We start from the raw sequence: 18913 nt of genomic DNA on the forward strand, positions 1-18913 counted from the left end.
AGAAGCAGTCACAGAAGAACACGCAGTGAATAGACACAGACAGCAGACAACTGGGGGGGAAGGGGAGAGAAATAAATAAAAATAAATCTTTAAAAAGCATAAAAATAAAAAAAATAATAAAAGGACAGTGTGCGGCACGTGGTGGGCCCAGGGTGCTTGCCAAATGAGCGGCTGAGTGGAAGATAGGACGGTGGGTGGTCTAGAGGCGCTGCCTGCAGGAATGAAATGACCTGGGGTGGGGTAGTGGGGGCTACTCCTCAGGCCCAGGCCCGGGGGCTCTGGGCCCCAGCTCCCTGATGGTTCTGAATGAAGCCCGCATCTGCTGGGGCTTTAGTTTCCCCTTGGGAAAGGGGGGTCTGCTGGTTCTTGTGGCACCTGCTTGTCGCTGCCCTGAACCCACAGTGGAGGCACGAACTGGGTGCAGACCTGGGGGTCAGGTTGACTGGGACGAGCTGGGTGGCCAGGCGGGGGTGCCATGTGGCCACACCTAGGGCAGGAAGGTTCTATCACCTGGGCTCTTATGGGGCAGGTGAGGCCACACTAAGAGGGTGGTCCAGACAGACCCAGCCCAACGATCGGGGAAGTGGGCAGAGCCCCTCGTCCCTCTCTGAGCCCTCTGTCCTCTCCTTCCTCTGGCAGGAAGCACCGCCTCGTCCTGGGTCCTGACCTGAGCAGGGCTCCTCCTGGGACCTGGCTCCCCCTCGTTCTGACCACAGCCCTGCTTTGGAGAACGAGCTGCTGGCACGCAGGTGGCGGCAGGGAACACTGAGGGGCCATTGTTCCCAGCTGACCCAGAACTGCTGGCCATGGCCACCTTCCCAGGGCCCTGTGCCTTGTCCTTGCCAGGCTGTGTGGTTGGGGGGAGAGCAGGGGGGTGACCCCAGCAGCGTCTGTCCAGCCCCAGGGCACCACCTGGTAGGCCAGCCATACCCCACGCCCTCGCTGGCCCTTCCTTCCTCTCGGGGGCCCCTGTACCCACATGACGGTCACTGACGGAAAGCAGTGGCTACTGGGCACCCTGCTCTCTGGGCTCACGCACAGGCAGCCCCTTGGGGCCAGCATGGCCCAGCCTGGGAGCCCAGGAAGGGGCAGGTCAGGGGCTGTGAGGGGGGCTCTCAGATGTGCAGGGCTTGGGGTGAGATGGAGATCCCTCGCAGAGCAGAGTCTCTGATCTGAGGTTCATTGATGGAGTCAGGGGTTCGGTGACCCCCCCCAAACTTATGTGTTTTCCTGAGGAGGGGCTCCATTTCATCAGATTCTCAAAGGGGTTCCTGTCCCCCAAGAGGCTAAGCAGGACTCACCCAGAGTAAGGCTGAGGACTCGGGTCTGGGTGGGGTCAAGGAGAAGACAGGACCGTCAAGGGCTCCCCCTTCTTTACCCACCCAATGGAGAGCTGCACATGATACCTTACTCCCTTCCTCACTTCCGCTGGCTGACGGGGAAGAAGAGATTTAAAAATTCCCCACTAACTTTTAAACAGATTTAAAAGTTAGGTGCCTGGGCTGCTGTTCCAGCGTTGCCCTCAACTTGCTGTTTCACCCTGGAAGCACCCCTTCCCTTGTCTGGGCCTCAGTTTCCCCATTTATAAAATGGGGGACTCTCGGTGCCTTTGATTCCAGTGTAGTGACTGAACGGACCCCAGGATGAGGAAAAGCCCTTCCAAAGGGCAGTTTTAAGGATCTGTGCTGGGAAAAAAAAAGGACCCGTGCTGGGGCAAGGGGCCCCGCTCACCATCCACTGGGGTGCAGGGCTCATACACCAGCCTGTAGCCTTCCAGGACCCCGTTGGGGAACTGCGGGGCTTCCCAGGACACGTTCACCGAGGTCGTGGTCAGCTCGCTGAACTTGACCGAGCTGGGAGCGCTGGGGGCTGTGGGGAGACAACAAAGGGCTTTTTGTTTCCTCCTTTCTTGGCTCTTCAAAGCCCAGCGTTTGGCTCCAAGGTGCTGGCCCAGGAAGGACGAGAGAGGGCAGGGGGTCACTGGAGGCCACCCGGCCCCCAGCCCCCATTCTGTGTGCTGTAGCACTGTGCCCTTGACCTACTTATCAGAGTCTCAAGAACTGGAAGGAGGGGGAATTTTCTTTTTCCCTGAAGTCGGAGCTTCAGGCTTCTTCCTGCTAATCGGCCCTGGGAGCAGGGAGAGCTTGCCGGCCACCCCAGGGTCATGGGGGGCCAGGAGATTTGTGGGCTTTGGTTTTGTGGGTTTCATCTTTCGACTTCCTGGAGGCTGGGAGGGGGGCAGCTGGGCCTCCGGGCATGGGGTGGCCGGGAAAGAAGGCGCCAGAACCGCAGTGGGTGGGGCCTCCTGTCCCCGGGTCCAGGGCTTGTCCCAGAGGTGCCAGGAGGAGCCGGTGCCACGGGCAGTCGGTCTCCCCGAGGAGGGGCTTTCTAGGTCTGGGGACCCTGGAGCAATCCTGAAGAGGTGGGGGGTGGGGGCGGGATGAGCGCTGAAGGGGGACAGAGAGGAAGGGGGGGCAGCATCCAGCTTTGCGGCGTGCCCAGCCGGCTCCAGGAAGGCCGGCCGGCTATTATTCTCCAGGGCCGCCTCCCCGCGGAGCCAGACCTGATCCGGACCCCGCTTCCGGCTCAGCCCTGGGGGGCGGCATCCGTGGGCGGCCTTTGAAGGAGGGAGGTGAGCTCGGGGGAGGGGGGCCTTTCCTGCCTCCCATGGGCCAGAGGGACATGGGACAGAACACTCTGTCCCACTGCCACAGCGGCGGAAGCTTCCGGGCTCCCAGGAGCCCCCATCTGGCCAATGGGACTGACAACCGGTGGCTGGGACAGGCAGGTGGACTCACCTGTTCAGATGCTTGGCTAGGGGAGCAAAGGGGTCTCCCAGGGCCCAGGGAGTGTCCCCCAAGGAGGCCATTAGGAAGCGACCCCGCCGGCCAGCTCCCTGGAGTTCTTTAAGTATCGGGAGCAGCGGGAGGGAACATGCTTAACAGAGCCCGGGACAGAGGATGTGTGTTCAAATCCAGCCCCGGGAGCCCTGGTGATGGGCAGAGGAGGTTGACTGGTCCAGGATCCTGCCAAAAGTCCCGGGTTCCAGCCCGAGCTCCCCCACTGGCCAGCTGGGGGGCCCCGGAAAGCACACAACCTCCTGGAACCCACTGCCTCACATGGGAATTGGGGAAACCACCATCGCCAGGGTTTCTGTACGAGTGAGTGAAATACAGTTTGGGAGGCCCCTGTGGCCCCTCTCCAGGGCGGCTCTGCCCCCGCGGCCCCCGTGTCTCCCCTTCACCCCCTCCCCTGCCCGCCCCTCCTGCCCCAGCCTCCGGCTTCCATGTCCGCCCCCCCCTCCCCGCCAGGCACCGCAGCCAGCGTGATCTTTTAGGAACAAATCATGTCCTGCCACTCGCCCGCTTAAAACCCCCTGGCGGCTTCCCATCATGCTTTGATGTAGGCCAAACTCCTTCCGAGGCCCCCAGACCCCCCTGCACTGCCCCCGGCCATCTCGGCACCCGGCGGCCTTCTCCCTGTCCCTCTAGTCCTGCCAGCCCCCAGGCCCTGGCACTCGCTGCGCCCTCTGCCAGGAACGGCCCTGCTCCAGGTCTTCCCATGCCTGGGCCTCCTCCCACTCAATTGTCAGTCCGGGGTCCCCTCCTCCGGGAAGCCTTCCCGGGCAGCCCCCCCAAAGCCTGACCTGGTCCTTACATTGCCCACACTTCCTGCCATCGGAAGCTAAAGCACCCGTTTTCTCATTGATGGCCTGTCTCCTTCACGGGGGTGGAGACTCGTTCCCCGTTCCCTGGTATACGCCCAGCACCTAGCACCATGGGGGCCCCAAGATGCTCCACAGGTAGTTGTCAGATGGAGAAGGTCAAGGAGACTGGGGACAAGGGAGCGAGCAGAAGCGCGACGACTGGGGCCCCGGGCCCTGCAACGCCAGCCCTGGAGGGGGGCAGGATGGAGGGAGGGGGGCTGAGATCGGGGTGCTTGGCTCGCTCCTCTTTTCTAGAGCACCCGTCGAGGCCCCTCTTTGCGGGCCGTGCTCACCCGTCCTGGGGTTTGGGGTACCACGCTCAGATGGCTCAGCTGGGAGAGGAAGCCACCTGCACCCCCCCACCCCAGAGCCCAGGTCCCTGGGGGCCAGATCCCCGCGCCCCGCCCGCGCCCCGCCCGCACCTGCTTGCTGGGTCTGGCCGCGGGCAGGGGGGCTCCGCGGCCCGTCCCCGGCGGCGTTGAAGGCCGCCACGCTGACCATGTAGGCCGTGTAGCCCGTCAGGTTCTTGAGCTTCACGCCGCTCTCGGCCAGGAAGAGCGTCTTCACCCTCTCGGTCAGGTTCGGCCGCTGCACCTCCCAGAAGTAGATCTGTGGACAGAGGCCAAGGTGGGACTTTGGGAGAACCGGCCCCGGGCGCCCCCCTGCCCCTGCCCGGCCCGGGGTCTCCAAGGGGGCTTCTGTCGTTGTGCTGGAAGGACGCACTCCAGAGCTGTCTCAGAAACCTTTCCCGAGCCAGTCTTTCCCAGCCAGCGCCCTGCACTCCGCTAGACCGCAGACCCAGACCGCGCAGGCTGCGGGATGAACCATTCCATTGCGCGGGGACCCCAGAGGACAAGGCCGGGCCGTGCGGGGTCCAGCGTGGGGGGCCGAGGGAGGCACTGCCCGGGGGCATCCACATCACCCGGGAGCTGGCGAGGAATGCAGAGTCCCAGGCCCGCCCCAGAACTGTGGCGTCTGCACCTGCAGGCTCACTAGTTCCCGAAGGCTCTGCAGCCAGACCTGGGGTGGAATCCGGCCCCTTTTACTCCGTTAAAGGCTTCCCTAGCTGCAGTTGTGTTGTGTACACCATGGGGTTAAGGACGCCCACTTCTCAGGATCCTCGGGAGGCGGGAAGGTCACATGTGAAGATCACAGGTCCAATGCCTCACACATATACTAGGCCTGCTTCCCAAGGCACCTCAGTGTTCCAGTTTTTAGGGAACCAGGAACGCTGCGGATGGTTCACAGTGCTTTCCACTACTTCGCACTCAGCGGGGGTTAGCGCCAGTTCCGGGGAGACTCTTTGAACTAGTTTTACAACCCTGGGAACTGCAAGGACAGCCAGCCCCCAAGCCACATGGAGGATTGGTGGTCACTTGGCGCCACCTGCTGGCTAGAGCGCTTTTTGCATGCCACTGGCTTCTCAAGTCCTCCATTTCTCAGAAGGAAATTCACAAAGTGAGAAAGAGCTAATAAAAGTGTCCCCACCTGGCATGTGTGACCAGCAGTAAGGACACCTTGTTAACATCAAACCGTGCTTTTTAACATCCTCTTTTTTATAGACTCTCTTCATATGGGTAGACGAGTTAGAGTTGGGGTAGTCATTCATTAAATCACCCATTGCCCATTTGTAGTAACCAGGACGCTGGAGCAAACAAAGTTCCTGCCCAAATTCGTGTCCACGGGAAAGGTCAAGGTTAACGCCAATGACCTGATACTTGGTATATTAATCAGAGTGCTCTAGGGAAACAGAACTGACAGGATATATTATATATATAATAAAAAATATATAATGTAAATATTATGAGATCTTTATAAGAATTGTCTCCCTCCAATTCCATAGGGCAGGCCACAAGCTAGGAACGCCGATAAAGGTTTCTGATGAATCCCCGGGAGAAGCTGGAAGGACTAGAGATGGAAAGTCTCTCCTATGACTGCTGAAGTCATCACTTCTGCCTTTAAAGCCTCCAACTGATTGGACGCAGGCTATCTCCTCCAATGATTGTAGATGTCATCAGCCAGGGAGGCAATCAACCTAGTGATGACTGAAACCCATAAAACACCCCCACAAATCAAGCCAGCACTCGCTTGACCAGACAACCGGGCACCCATACCTGGCCCAGGTGACACGTGTACATAACCATCACACCTGGTGAGTCACCAAGGGGATTAAGAGAGATCAAGAGAAGAGGGTCACCGGTTGAGCATCGGGGTGAGAGGAAACAGCCAGTGAGGGAAGTCCAGAGAAGAGAGTATTTCAAGGAGGGACGGACGCCCCATGTCAAACGCTGCTGCTAAGTCGGGGAGGACAAGGCCTGCAGGTGGACCGCCCATTGGCCACATGGAAATGACCGGTGGCTTTGGTGGTAGTGGATTCTGTGGGGTAGTGGCATGAAACCAACTTGGAGCTGGCTCAGGAGGGAATAGAAGGGAACTGGAAGCAGTGAGCACAGAAGACTCTGCTGTGAAGGGATGGGCCCAAGAAATGGGTGACAGCTGGAAGTTAACATGGGGTCAAGAAAAGGCATGTTAGGGATGGAACCTGCTTCATGGAGCTTCTATTCCATGGGAGACATCCACCGGAGGGAGAGAGAAAGTGCTGGTGGAGGAGACAGAGGGTCAGTGGCTGGATATATCCTGGGGTAGGGGGACGGGTGGCAACCAGGGCCCAGGGCACGACGTGCTGATAAACAAGGTGTCCTCAGCAAGAGCGTCTACTTGTGCGTGCTGAATTTAGCGACCTTTATTAGATGATGCTTAACAACAAGAAGAACTGACACTTGCGTGGAAGACAAAGAAGGATCTGTGGCTGAGGCCGCACCTTCGGGTACCTGGGTGTCTGCTAGAATGTAAGCCTCACAGAGGGCAGGCAGCTCTGTCCATGCTGTTTCCTCGTGTTCCAAGCACCTAGAATATCCCGGGCTCACCGTTGGTGCTCAATAAATACCTGCTGTGTGGATAAATACCTGCAGGCAGGAGCAGGGTAGGGGCCCACCAGTATAGTCACTGCCTATTTCTTTTGTTTCTGCCCTTCCAGCTTCAGCGTCTCAGACCTGATTAAACCGCCGCCCTGGTTAAGTCGGCTCCACGCCTGCAGGTTCACGCAGCCGAATGGCCGGACCACTTGAAATCCAAGTGCATAAGCCTCATTTCCCTGGTCCACTCGTCTGCCCACACCCCTCCCCGGTTCCCCTGCTCCCCCTCCTCACTCCCAGCTGAGGATCACTCCTGAGAAACTGAGGCCAGCAGGTGGGCCTCCCACCAGCTCCCGCAGCCACCTCCACCCCTTCTAGCCTGGCCTCCCTCCTGTCCTAATGGCCGGGTGCCCTAAGGCTGACCCCGTCACCGCGCACCAAGCCCCAGCCCCTGCCACCTGCTCGAGGTCAGCGCGCCACCACAGTGTCCCCCTTTTCCTGAAACACCACCTCTCCCCTCTCTCCAGGGTCGTTTGTCTCAGCGCACAGACACGTCGGCTCTCCCATCTCGAAGCCCCTCTGCTGCCTGCAGGCCTTCTTCCAGCTCCCGCTGCATCTCTCTACTTCCCTTTAAAGCAAGACTCAAACGGGATGTCGGGAAACGCTGCCCCCTCCAAGCCCCACCCAGCAGGGGCACCTGCGCACTCCACGCTGCTAACCCAATAACCCAGGGTCGGCAAACGTGGTCTGGAGAGGACCAGACCATCAATACGGTAGGCTCTGCAGGCCGTAAGCTCTGCCTTCATTCGCAGACACAAGTGGCAGCCTGGATTTGACCCAGGGACAGAGCCAGAGACGGCCGACCCCTGAAGAAGGGCTCCCCAGATTTCATCTTGCTTCACCCCGAATTACTCCATCACCTCCTGACGTTCAGCCCGTTCTCCGCACAGCAGCCAGCGGGACCCTTTGAAAACCCTAAGTCGCAGCGTGTTTCTTCTCTGCCTCTACTCCCCACCCCCATGGCCTGTCCTCTCAGAGCAAAAGCCACCCGGGGTCCTCCATCAGCTGGTCACTGCTCTGACTCGTCTCCCGTTTCTCACCACCTGCTCCTGGACACACGGCTCTTTGCTGTTTCTTGAACTCACCGAGCACCTGCCTACCCCGGGGCCTTTGCGCTTCTTTCCCCCCTTTCTGGAATGCCTTTCTCTGAGGTCCTCTCCTCCAGCAGTTCCCTGTCCACCATAACTGCTGAGATAGGGGTGTGGGGACATGGTGGGTTATACGTGGTGCCCATGGTCTGTGCAGTAACTCACGACTTCCAAATGCAACAGTCTGGAGGCTGCTAACGGTTGTTGGCACTGCCCTGACCCCTCCTTTCCTGGGAAGCATATGCTAGGGGTGCAATATTTAGCCTCCCCAGCTGGTACGCCTGGGCAAGACTGGAGTGACGTCACCCATCCTTGGCGCTTCCTTGGCAGACGCCTCTCCTCCCCCCTGCCTGCTCCTTCACCCCAGCTGGAAGGAGACTCCACGTGGATTCAGTCTTAAGGCGGGCTACTTGTATTACCAGTCACGGGACCCGAGCAAGCTGAGCCTCAGTTTCCTTGCCTGTGAAGTGGGGTCTGGGTGGGGGGGAACCGTGAGGCTCCGTCCAACCCTCAACCCCCCACCCTGGCCATGGCGCCGGGGCTGCCCTCTGGAATCACACACAGCCGCGAAGAATCTGCCACCTGTGCAGGAGGCAGGCCTTGGGACGGCCAAGAGCCGTGTGTCCCCAGTGCCTGGGCCAGGGGGACACCTTACCCTTTCCCCAACCACCTCCTCTAGGGATTGAACGTCCAGTGCCCCCTCTTCTCCCTCCCAGGATGAGAGCCCACAGACCTGGGCTCTGAACTCTGCTCCCTGCTGTTTTCACAACCTCGACCAGGCCACCTAAACTGGCCTCAGTTTCCTCATCTGTACAATGGGCATATAAATCCATAATCTACCATCTTTCCAGCGTGTTAAGAGGATTGAAGAGTTCCAAAGAGCCAGTGGTGACTGGCAGGGACTAAGTGAATCCTGGTCATAAGATATGACATCATCCAAAATCTATTAATAGTTTTTTTAGGCAAAGACTTCCAATACTAGCCAGGAGCCCTTTGGCTCATCTACCCACTTAGCATCAAGACGGTGAGTAGGGTGAGCCAAATAACCACTCAGGGGTGCTCTGCTTGGCGGGGGAGGCGGAGGAGGGGGGGGAGGGGGGGTTGCTGCTGCTCACAATGACCCAAAGCTGGGCGTGGCCTCTCTTGCAGCTGAGCTATGCTGCTCTGAGGACGTGCCTAGGATAGGTGCTGTTTTGCCACAGCGGCACAACACTTCGGTGGATCAAGTGCGACAGGCAAGGGGGGAGGAGGGACCTGGGCACCCCTCCCCCTGCCACCCATGGGCCCTTCACCACCCGCCGACCTACTCCCTGGCCCCTTTGGGCCCCCTCTCCGTGCCAGCGGGCCCCTACCTTGTAGCCCTGGATGTCTCCATTCTGGCTCTCCAGCGGAGGCGGCTCCCACGTCACATCCAGCTGCGTGGCCGTGGCGCCATGGACGGCCACATTGCGCGGCGCCCCAGTAGGCACTGGGGGAGGGGAGTGGCTTAGGCACAAGGGAGCTGGTTTGGCGGGGGGGGGGGGTGGTTTGGGGGCCCAGGTGCCACGCCTCCCCCGGCTGGCCTCGCTGGGGCACTCACCCGCCTCCCCGACAAAGACCTCCTGGGGCGGGCTGGAGGGGCCCTCGCCCACGGCGTTGTACACGCTCATCCGGATCTCGTACCGCCTGTGCTGGCTCAGGTCTGGGGGTGGGAGGGAAGCACACGGGGTTACCGTCCCTGCACCATGCAGGGCGGCGGCTGCGGGGAGCGGGAGGCACCCCTGCGATTCTGCTCCCCTGTAGGAAGGTTCATGAAAAGTTAGGCGAGGTACCGCCCTGAGGCTGTGTCCTCCTCCCCTCCTCCTGGCTGCCTTCCTGGCCCAGGGTGGCCACGGCTTTTATCACCCAAACGGGTCTCTTCAGGGGCAGGAAGTGGGCACGGCTAGTGTTCACGCCGGACCACAGACCCCAGCTCCTGGCACGCCGGGTCACAGGGCCACCCCCTCCCCACGCTCCCACCCCTGCATGGCGGAGCCTTAAATTTCCCAGCTCCGGGGGCTCCCCAAACCCCCATCGGCCACCTCTTACACAAGGAGCCTCGGCCCTAAAGGGCGGGGGTTATTGGATATGAATGCAGGGCTGAGAAAATCCCATTTTCTCCAAGTGTGACTGAGGTGCTTGGGGCAAGGTGCCTGGGCGGCGGCTGGAAGAGGGAAACGGAATCTGAAACTAGCGCTTCTTCGACGGCGCGTGGGGTGCTCTTGCCCGTGGCTGGGGTTCAGGGAGAGCGTGAGGGCTTGGGGCGCGCAAGGGCAGGGGCAGGTCCTGGTCCGAGGGGAGACGGCGGCTGGCGAGCACAGCCGCTGTCTGCTCCTGCCAGGTACGGCCCTCGGAAGCAATCAGGAACCAAGGCTGTGCCGAGCGGTCATCCTGGGTGAGACGGGGTGGCGCAGTGGGCATGGCCTGGCCAGCAGAGCCCAGGAGCGCGACCACAGACCTCCCCGGGACCCGCCGGGGCATGAGGCCACAGGCTTTTCCTTTTTTGTGCTGCACCCGACGGGAGGCAACTTTGGGGAGACTCCCTGGCCACCCCCCTACCTTTCTGGAAAAGTCATGCATGCCAGGGGAGGCCCCATTTTTCAAGGGCCCTGGGGTGGGGGTGCGCCGCCCGGCCTGTGGTCTGCGTTCTCCGAGGCCCCCTCCCCTCCCCACCCTGAAGAGAGCGGCCCCGGGAGCCGCCATGCAAGGAGACTTACTGTCCAGCTCGTACTGTGTGAGGCCGGGCCGGCTCAGGTTCCGTGTGGAGTACATGGCTACGGGGTGAGGGGGGCGGGGGGGCCAGAGGAGACAGCAGACAGGGGAGGTTAGTGCACACGCATCACACAGCCCACGACAGGGGGGTATGGTGGAGAGAGGGCTGCTCCGGCTGGCCCGGCAATGGACAGAGGATGGAAAGTTCTGGAATCCTGACCCTAAGTTAGGAGCCAGGACAGGAGCAGGGGAAGGAGTCAGCGCTGAAGACAGCGCTACCCCCACCCCGGTGCCCACCGGCCCAGGGCCATGCATCTCTATCTCAAGCGTCTTAAGAGTCCAGCATCCCCCGGAACGGCTCTGCGGAACCTTCTAATTCAAACCTGGAGCTCCTGGAGAACCACCATGAAATACTAGAGTCGTTAATTTACTTATATGAGCCAGAAAAAATTTTACCATCAGGAAATATGACTGTATTATACACGGGCCATATAAAATCACAAGCGCAAGCAAATGTCTGCAAAAAACAAACACAAAATACACCAGCTGTTGGATCAGCTACTTCTGAGTTTTTCTCCTAATACTCCTTTCGATCGTTTTGTTGTCTGCCAATAGCCTCTAGAAGATGAGGCACGAAAGGTTTAGAAGAATTAGGGGAGGAAAAATCAACACCGAGTGGCTCCTAAACTGCCCCTCCTTTCCTGCCAGGCTCTGCTTGCATGAGGGTGCCCTGGCCTGGCGGGGTCCTGGACTCCCCTGCAGGACCCCCACCCCTTCCCTGCGTCCGACAGTGCGGGGGCTTGTGGTTCTAGGCCATAACCCCTCACCCCCCAGAGCGGCCCCTCCTTCCATTCTGAGCGCCACCTTGGACCCAAGTCCATCCCCTTGGGGCTGCGCAGCTGCACGGGCTCCAGCTGGACTCCACGCCTGTCCCTTTGACCAAACCGTCACCCCCAAAGCCACCAGTGACCGCAACTCTGTCATGCCCTCGCTTAGGCCCCTGCCGGACAGCCCCTCCGCCGGCCACCCACGCATGCCGTGACCGCGGTCCTCGTTTCCTAGCTCTGGTTTGCTTCTTTAACGCCTGGCTCCCCCCACGAGCTTGTAAGCTCCGAGGGGGCCCGCCCCTTTGTCTTGTTCGTCTGTCCGCGCACCCCCTGGGGAGGTACTCCGCCAATATTGGCTAAGAGAAGAATGAGGCGGGGAGAGAAAGGCACACGCAGGGGAGAGAGGCAGGGCCTGGGGTTAGAGTGGTTCAGGGAGCAGGGCAGGCAGAGGACGGGAGGGGCGGGCTGCAGGCCTGAGGGGTGTGGCAGGGACCCGCCCTCCCCCCGCCGCGCCTGTCACTCACGGGTGAGCTCCGCCCACGTGGCCCCCGGGTTGTTGATGCCACGCAGCGTGAAGCCCCTGAGCCCCTCGTAGAGCAGCTCCCGGTAGCGGATCCGGAAGCCCAGGAGGATGCCGTTGACCTTGTCCTCCGCGGGCGGCTGCAGGGGAGGGGGTGGGGAATGGGAAGGGGCCCCGGGCCCCTTCCACCCGGTCCCACCCCCTCTTCCCGAGCAGGCGCGTGCAGCCTTCCGAGCCCGGAATAGTTCCTGCGGGCAGAGACTGCGTCTCCAGCAGGAAAACGAATCAAAGGGCATCCTGCATTTTAAATATCCAAAGCATTTCCAGCGAGGTCATTTCCTCACTGCAGGGTTCCCTGTGAGGTGGGGAAGGCTGGGACCACCACTTGAGCCCTCATTTAACAGAACAGGAAACTGAGGTTCAGGGAGGTTAAGGAGCTGCCTAAGATCACACAGCATCGCTGATGTCCAAAGTGCACCTCTGGGCACACGGGACTTTCCATAGAGCTATTCCTCCTCTAGAAACTCCCTGGCTTGGATATCAGCGCGCCCCCGCTGCCTGACCCTCTGCCTTAGGGCTCTTTAGCATTAGCCAGTATTTCCCGGGGGTCCTGAGAGCAGGCTTCTCTCCTCAGCAAGTAGGAGCTTGCACTCTCTCTCATCATTTTCTCCTTTGCTTTCTGCTCCTGTCCACAGCCGGGCGGGAACGGGCTTCAGAAGAAGATGAAACCTACTTTTTTACGACAGCTCTTAAAAAACCTGCTGAGATGTTCCGCCTTCTAGTCGTCCCTTAATTGTGTCCCTGGCCGCTCCTGGCGCCTCTGCCCCCTGGCACTTGGGACTGCATCTGCTCCAGCCCTGGGGCTGGCAGCTGCACTGGGGGTGGGCGCTGCCTTCCTGGAGGAAGTGGTCTCCAGTAGGGACGCCCCTGACTGGGGGGAGGGGCCGGGGGTGCTCCTGGTTTTCTCTTCCAGCGCTTTCCCTTCTGGGGGGTGGGGGGGCTACTGGTTGGTGCCTGGAACTTTGACCTCCGACGAGGCAGGAGCAGGGCAGGTGACCTGCTGAGCCCAAGGCCGCAGTCGGGAGGGCAAGGGAGCGACCTGAGGCTCCCAGGGCGGCCTGGGCTCGTGCCAGGCCCCTCCTCGGGCGGTGGCGGAGCAGCCGTGTCCACCCAGGAGCGGGCAGCTGGCGGAGCAGGCCACGGGGTTTGTTCTCTGTCCGGGCGTGGACTCCTTTCCCGGGGACAGGCAGGGCGACCCCTGGTAGGCGTGCACCTGCATTGGGTCTACTGGGGGGTCTCCTCACTGACCAGCACGGCTCTGTTCTGTCCAAAAATTCAGCAGACCAGGCACGCGTGTGTGTATGTACGTGCACACGTGTGTATGCGCAGCCCATTCGTGTGTGTGCACGTGTGTGCATGTGTGTATGTGCTGCACACTTGTGTATGTGCAGCCCATTCATGTGTGTATGCATGTGTGTGCATGTGTCTATGCGCTGCACACATTTGTATGTGCAGTCCATTTGTGTGTGTGCATGTGTGTGTGCATGAGTGTTTGTGCTGCACACGTGTGAATGTGCAGCCCATTCATGTGTATGCAAGTGTGTGTGCACACATGTCCTTAACCTGTCCCATGAAGTGCCCGTGCCCCACCTTCTCATGCCTTCCCATGTGCCTCGAGGGCAGAGAACCTGGGAGCCGCTGGCAGCCCTCAGGGGGCTGTTGGGTTTCTGGACCCCCACAAGGCCGTACCTGCCAGCGGATCAGCACAGAGGTGATGGTGTGGGGCGTCACGGAGAGGATGGTGGGTGCTTCTTCGGGGGCTGCAGAGAGAGGCAGGTGAGCTATGGGGGCTCCAGGGACCAGCTGCTGCTGGCCCAGCTCCAGCTTAGGTCACCCACGACTGCAGGGCCCTCACCAGGGCCCTGACCTCCACAAACAGAGGGAGAGTGTGGAGGGGAAAGGGGGGTGCAGCCTGAGCCCAGCCCAAATTCAAGGGTCCTCAGGCCCCTCACCGCCAGTCCTCGGAGCCCGTGGCTGCTGCGCCCGCCTCCCTCTGAGCATCTCCCCCCCGCCACGCCCAGGCTTTCTGGAGCAGCCGCAAGCTTGTGGGACACAGGGAAGGAAACTACTGGAAGGCCAGGCTGGCTCTGGGTGCCTGAGCCCGGGCAGGCTGGCAGCTGGGCCAAGGCCAAGGTCCTGGCCCCTCTGGCCGGAGCCTCCTGGGGCTAAGGAGAGGAGCCAGAGAAGGGCCCAGCTGGCCCCGCCCAAAAGCCTGGGGTCGGGTGGGGGCACTGACCGGCCTGCAGGGTGGTCAGCGACTCCGACTCCTCGCTGAACTCGCTGTCCCCGATGTCATTGGTCGCCTTCACTCGGAACTTGTAGGATGTGAAGGGCTTGAGCCTGCAGGGAGAAGCGGGCTCAGCCCACCAAGGCACCCCACAAGGGCTTCGCCGGTGCCTACGCCTCTGCACAGGGAAAGGGGGGCAGGGATCCCCGCCCACCACACAGAAGGGGGCCTGGGGGCTCTGAAGGGTCCCGAACACCCAGCCAGACCCCAGCCATGCCTTCCCGGTGCGTGGCCTCACCTTTGGCTCCAGTTCTAAAAGGTCCCACCTCAGAGGACCACGTGGCTAAAAGAGCCCAGCACCCCCGATCGAACAGACTACTGTCCCCCAAACTGCCATCCCTTTTTTTTAAAAAAAGATTTATTTATGTTTTACTTATTTCTCTCCCCTTCCCCGCCTTGCCCCCCCCCCCCCCCCCCGTTGTCTGCTCTCTGGGTCCATTCACTGTGTGCTCTTCTTTGTCCCCTTGTATTCTTATCAGCGGCACCAAGAATCTGTGTTTTTTTTGTTGCGTCATCTTGCTGTGTCAGCTCTCTGTGTGGGCGGCGCCATTCCTGGGCAGGGTGCACTTTTTTTGTGCTGGGTGGCTCCCCTTACAGGGTGCACTCCTTGCACGTGGGGCTCCCCTGCACGGGGGACACCCCTGCGTGGCAGGGCACTCCTTGCGCGCATCAGCACTGCGCATGGGCCAGCTCCACATGGGTCAAGGAGGCCCAGGGTTTGAACCGTGGACCTCCCATGTGGTAGGCGGATGCTCTATCTGTTGAGCCAAATCTGCTCCCCCCCCCATCCGTTCTTGAATTCAGGACATTTGGGAAGGGCTGAGGGTCTCCAGAACTAACAGGGGCGTCTCCTCTCTCAGCCAGGGCCTCCCCTTCGGATTGACTGGTGTGGCGGGGTGGGGGAGGGAAGCCTTGCTCAAAACTCCTGGTCACGTCAGCCGGAATATAAAAAATCCAGCCGACTAGGAATGAAATGAAAGCCAGATTTTCAGCATGCGGCCCCACTCCCCTATTGAATTAAAGACGAAGGTGCCGCCTGGCTGGGAAGAACTGCTAATGAAGGACGGCGGCACTTCACCGAAGGGGGGCTCGGGGGCTCCAGAAATAGATAATTCAGACGCGATCCTAACAGGCTCTAGAGAGGGAGGGGGGAAGGGAGACGGAGCCGGAGGGGACGAGACTGGCTGGGGCAGGCAGCCCCCCAGGGACCCGCGCCGGGGCCGCCGGGCCGGGCGGGCTGGGCCTCACCTGTCCACGAGGAAGGTGGAGGCGTTGTGGCTCACGGAGGCCGAGTGCAGCGCCCACCGGCCGCCCGGCAGCTCGCGCGTCTGCACCGAGTAGTAGCGCACCGGGGACAGCCCGTCGCTGCCCGGCTCCCAGGCCAGCAGCACGCTGCGCGCCTTCACGTCCTCCTGCTGCACCACGGGCTTGCCGGGCGGCTGCGGGCGGTCTGCAAGGGGGCGGGCAGGGGGGAGCGGGTGAGCCAGGAGGCCGAGGCCGTGCCACGGGCCGGGCCGGGGTGGGGGGCAGGAGGTGCCTGGGCCTCACCACAGGCACACGGACCCCGCGTGCTCTCGCTCCCTCTGCAGCTCCCCTACCCCCCCACCCCCATCTCTCCTGGCAGGGGACCTGGGGATTTGCAGCTCCTGCAGGCAGCCCTAAGCCTGGGACTGGCAGCCCATGCCAACATCCCGGCTCCTCCGCCCGGTCAGGGAGGAGCGGGATCGAGCCAAACGTCCCCTCTGCGGGACCTGCTTCCACCCCTGGCCTCCTTCCCTGCCCTGGCTCGCCCCCTCGCCCACCGAATTTCTCGGGCGCTACGGGCATTTGGGGCTGGGTTGTTCTTTGCTGTGGGGCTGTCACTGCAGCTGGATGGTTAGCAGCGGCCCTGGCCTGTGCCCACTAGATGCCACCAGCTTCCCTCCATCCCCCGCTGAGATGTGACAACCATTGTCTCCAGACATTGCCAAATATGCCTCGGGGTCAGGGGGGTAGTAGCCTTTAGTCGAAAACCACTGTCCTACTGGGGACATTTCTTAATAATCACTTTCACATGAATCTGCGGCTCAGGCCTGCTTCTGGGGACTCAGTCTCGAGGGAGGCGCCGACTCGGGCGGCTTCTGGGGACATGGGTGAGATGCCAGCTGGGGCAGCCTGGGCTGCTGAGGCCCTTGGAGGGGGAGGGGTGAGGGGGAAGGAGACAGGCATCTCTCTTCCCTCTAGAAAACCGGAAGCTGGGGCAGCCAGGGCAGGCTCCTTTGGGAGGGGACCCCCAGCTCAGCTCTGGAAGACCCACCCGGCCCCTCGCTGTCCTTGGCTTCAGAACTGCGAGTCCACCGTCTCTTCCAGGCAGAGGAAAAGGTGACTCATGACTAGCAGGGCCCCAGCTGGTCACGTGGAGGGGCTCTGAGCACTGGGGTTGGCTGGGGGCGCCCCTCTGCTGCCCCCAGGCTGCCCCAGCCCCCGTGGGCATTCACCTCTCTTCTCCGTGGTCACCACCAAGGCCTCGGCCGCCTCCCCCCAGCCCTTGCGGGTCTGGGCCGTGATGCGGAACAGGTAGCTGGACTCTGGCTTGAGGCTGGTGGCCGTGTACTGGCGGGCGCTGGGGGCCAGCACCTCCACCGTGGCGGCACTGGACGTGGTGGCGTTGAGCCGGTGGGTGATCTGGTAAGCTGTGGGGGAGGAAGGAGAGGGGCCGCGCTGGCACACAGGGCGAGCCTTCCCAGTGGAGGCCTGGGACAGGGCCATTCTTTCCTCGGCCGGCGCACTTGGCCGCTTAGGGAATGGGGACCCCAGGGCATTCTCCACCCAGGGCCTCTGGTCCCCAAGGCAGCCCCAGGTGAGGCAACCAAGGTGGGAGAGGCTGGACCAGCCAGGCAGCAGGTGCGTGCGCTGGAATTCCGAAGCGCCTGCCCCTTCATGCCTGGAGGCCTTTTGGGGCAGGCGAGGCAGGCCCATGGCCCTGGAACAGGCGCCTGTGGCCAGTTCCACCCTTGTACAGGCCAGGGAGCTGGGAAGCCCATTTGCTCAAGCTCGCAGTCAGTGACTTCAACCCCGAGGGTCTTCTCCCGTGAGGCGGGCTGTGTGTGTGAACCTTTTAACAGGAAACCATGCTTTTGAGTCACAGCCTCTCTCTTCTCGGCAGTGAGCGCGCCCTCGCCTGGCCACACTTAGAAACAGCAGATGAGGTGTAGCAGTTTGATATGGTGATGCATTCCAAAAATAGATTTTGGATTAGGTTTGAATCTGATCTGCACCTGGGCATAATTGAGTTATGATTAGGGCGTTGAGTCTCCACCCCTTGGTGGGTGGGGACTCACAGATAAAAGGCATGGCAAAGGACAGAGTTGAGGGTTTTTGATGTTGGAGTTTTGATGTTGGAGTTTGATGCTGAAGCCTTAGGCTGGAGCCCTGGGAAGTAAGCTCACAGAGGAAAGAGGAGCCAGCCCCAGGAAGACAGGAACACTGAGCCCAGAGAAAAGCAAGCCCCAGGAACGCAGGAAGCCTGAACCCTTGCAGACGTCAGCAGCCATCTTGCTCCACCACGTGGAAATAGACTTTGGTGAAGGAAGTAACATACTTTATGGCCTGGTATCTATAAGCTCCTACCCCAAATAAATACCCTTTATAAAACCAACCCATTTCTGGTATTCTGCACCAGCACCCCTTTGGCTAACGCATGAGGCATGCAAGCGGGCCAGCTGGCCAGGGGCATGGGGGCACTTCGGGGGCACAAAGGCAACCACTGGCCTTAAGGAACTGAGCTCCCCCTTGTCTCCCCACAGATAATCCTGTGTACTGAGGCTTCTAGCTGGAGAAATGAGGCTGGGGCCCTCCTCACCCTCCGGCCGGCACCCAGGCTTCCTTTGCGCCTCCGGCCTGGAGGGGCTGCGCGGGGAGATGGGCAGGGCTTACCGAGGATGATGCCGTTGGGGGTGGCGGGGGGCTGCCAGACCAGCCGCACGGACGTGGTCCTCACCTCGGGGAACAGGATGCCCACGGGCGGCCCGGGCACTGGAGGGGCAGAGGACGAGGGGCTGAGTGGCGCGGTGGGTGGCGGGGAGGGCCACGGCTTGGGGAGGTAGGGCGAGCACCGTGCCCGACCCTGGGTTGGGAGCTGGGGACACAGTGAGCCCCACGAGGTCTCCATTCTCTACATCTGCACCATGTGGCTGGCGCTACAAGGGCCTCCTGCTTTCCTCGGGTCTCCGTGTCTGGGTATGCGCCAATATACACGCACAGCTGGGCTGAGCTTGGAATGGGAAATGGGGTCCCCTCTGAGCCCTCCCCATGGGCTCTGAGGAGCAAGGGGATGCGCCCACCCTGAGCCTGCCCTGGCCCTCCCTGCCGACTTCCAGGGTCTGTGCAGGCCTCTTCCGAGATCCACTTCCTGGGGGGAGGGGAGACTGCTGGTGTGTGCACCCCTGGACTGAGTTGCTTGCGGGGTGCAGATGGAGATTGGATGATGTGGGACAGGGAAGACGGTGGGAAGAAATGGGGGGACCATCGACTGGGGGCAGCTCTTCCTGTACTGCCACATCCCAGCACAGAGCACCAAGAAGCCTGAGAATTTTACATTTGAACTTGGCCCTCCAGGCCACGACGAGGGTGTATCTGTCAAGGCAGGAGGCTTGACCTTATTTCACTTAACAGCTAATTAGATGGATTTATAACTAAGTATGCAGACACAGGTGTGTGGGTCCCCTTTGGCCCTCTTGCC

At 61.1% G+C, this 18913-nt stretch overlaps 1 protein-coding gene across 3 annotated transcripts in view; it reads right to left on the minus strand.

Annotated features, from left to right (window-relative positions):
- Positions 1 to 18913, minus strand: part of SDK2 (sidekick cell adhesion molecule 2) — a 257675-nt gene that overhangs the window by 26005 nt on the left and 212757 nt on the right. For 2 of the 3 annotated variants that reach the window (XM_058284651.2, XM_058284649.2), the window contains exons 28-38: positions 18109 to 18207; positions 16671 to 16865; positions 15442 to 15643; positions 14143 to 14246; positions 13596 to 13666; positions 11851 to 11986; positions 10505 to 10561; positions 9349 to 9450; positions 9122 to 9237; positions 4129 to 4315; positions 1732 to 1869 (exon numbers count right to left, since the gene is read on the minus strand). In XM_058284651.2, coding sequence (XP_058140634.1) covers positions 1732 to 1869; positions 4129 to 4315; positions 9122 to 9237; positions 9349 to 9450; positions 10505 to 10561; positions 11851 to 11986; positions 13596 to 13666; positions 14143 to 14246; positions 15442 to 15643; positions 16671 to 16865; positions 18109 to 18207 — 1407 coding nt within the window. The remainder of the gene's footprint in view (positions 1 to 1731; positions 1870 to 4128; positions 4316 to 9121; positions 9238 to 9348; positions 9451 to 10504; positions 10562 to 11850; positions 11987 to 13595; positions 13667 to 14142; positions 14247 to 15441; positions 15644 to 16670; positions 16866 to 18108; positions 18208 to 18913) is intronic. The other variant, XM_058284650.2, reaches the window with a different exon arrangement.

Source organism: Dasypus novemcinctus, chromosome 21 (genome assembly GCF_030445035.2).
Source record: "Dasypus novemcinctus isolate mDasNov1 chromosome 21, mDasNov1.1.hap2, whole genome shotgun sequence".
Taxonomy (NCBI): domain Eukaryota; kingdom Metazoa; phylum Chordata; class Mammalia; order Cingulata; family Dasypodidae; genus Dasypus; species Dasypus novemcinctus.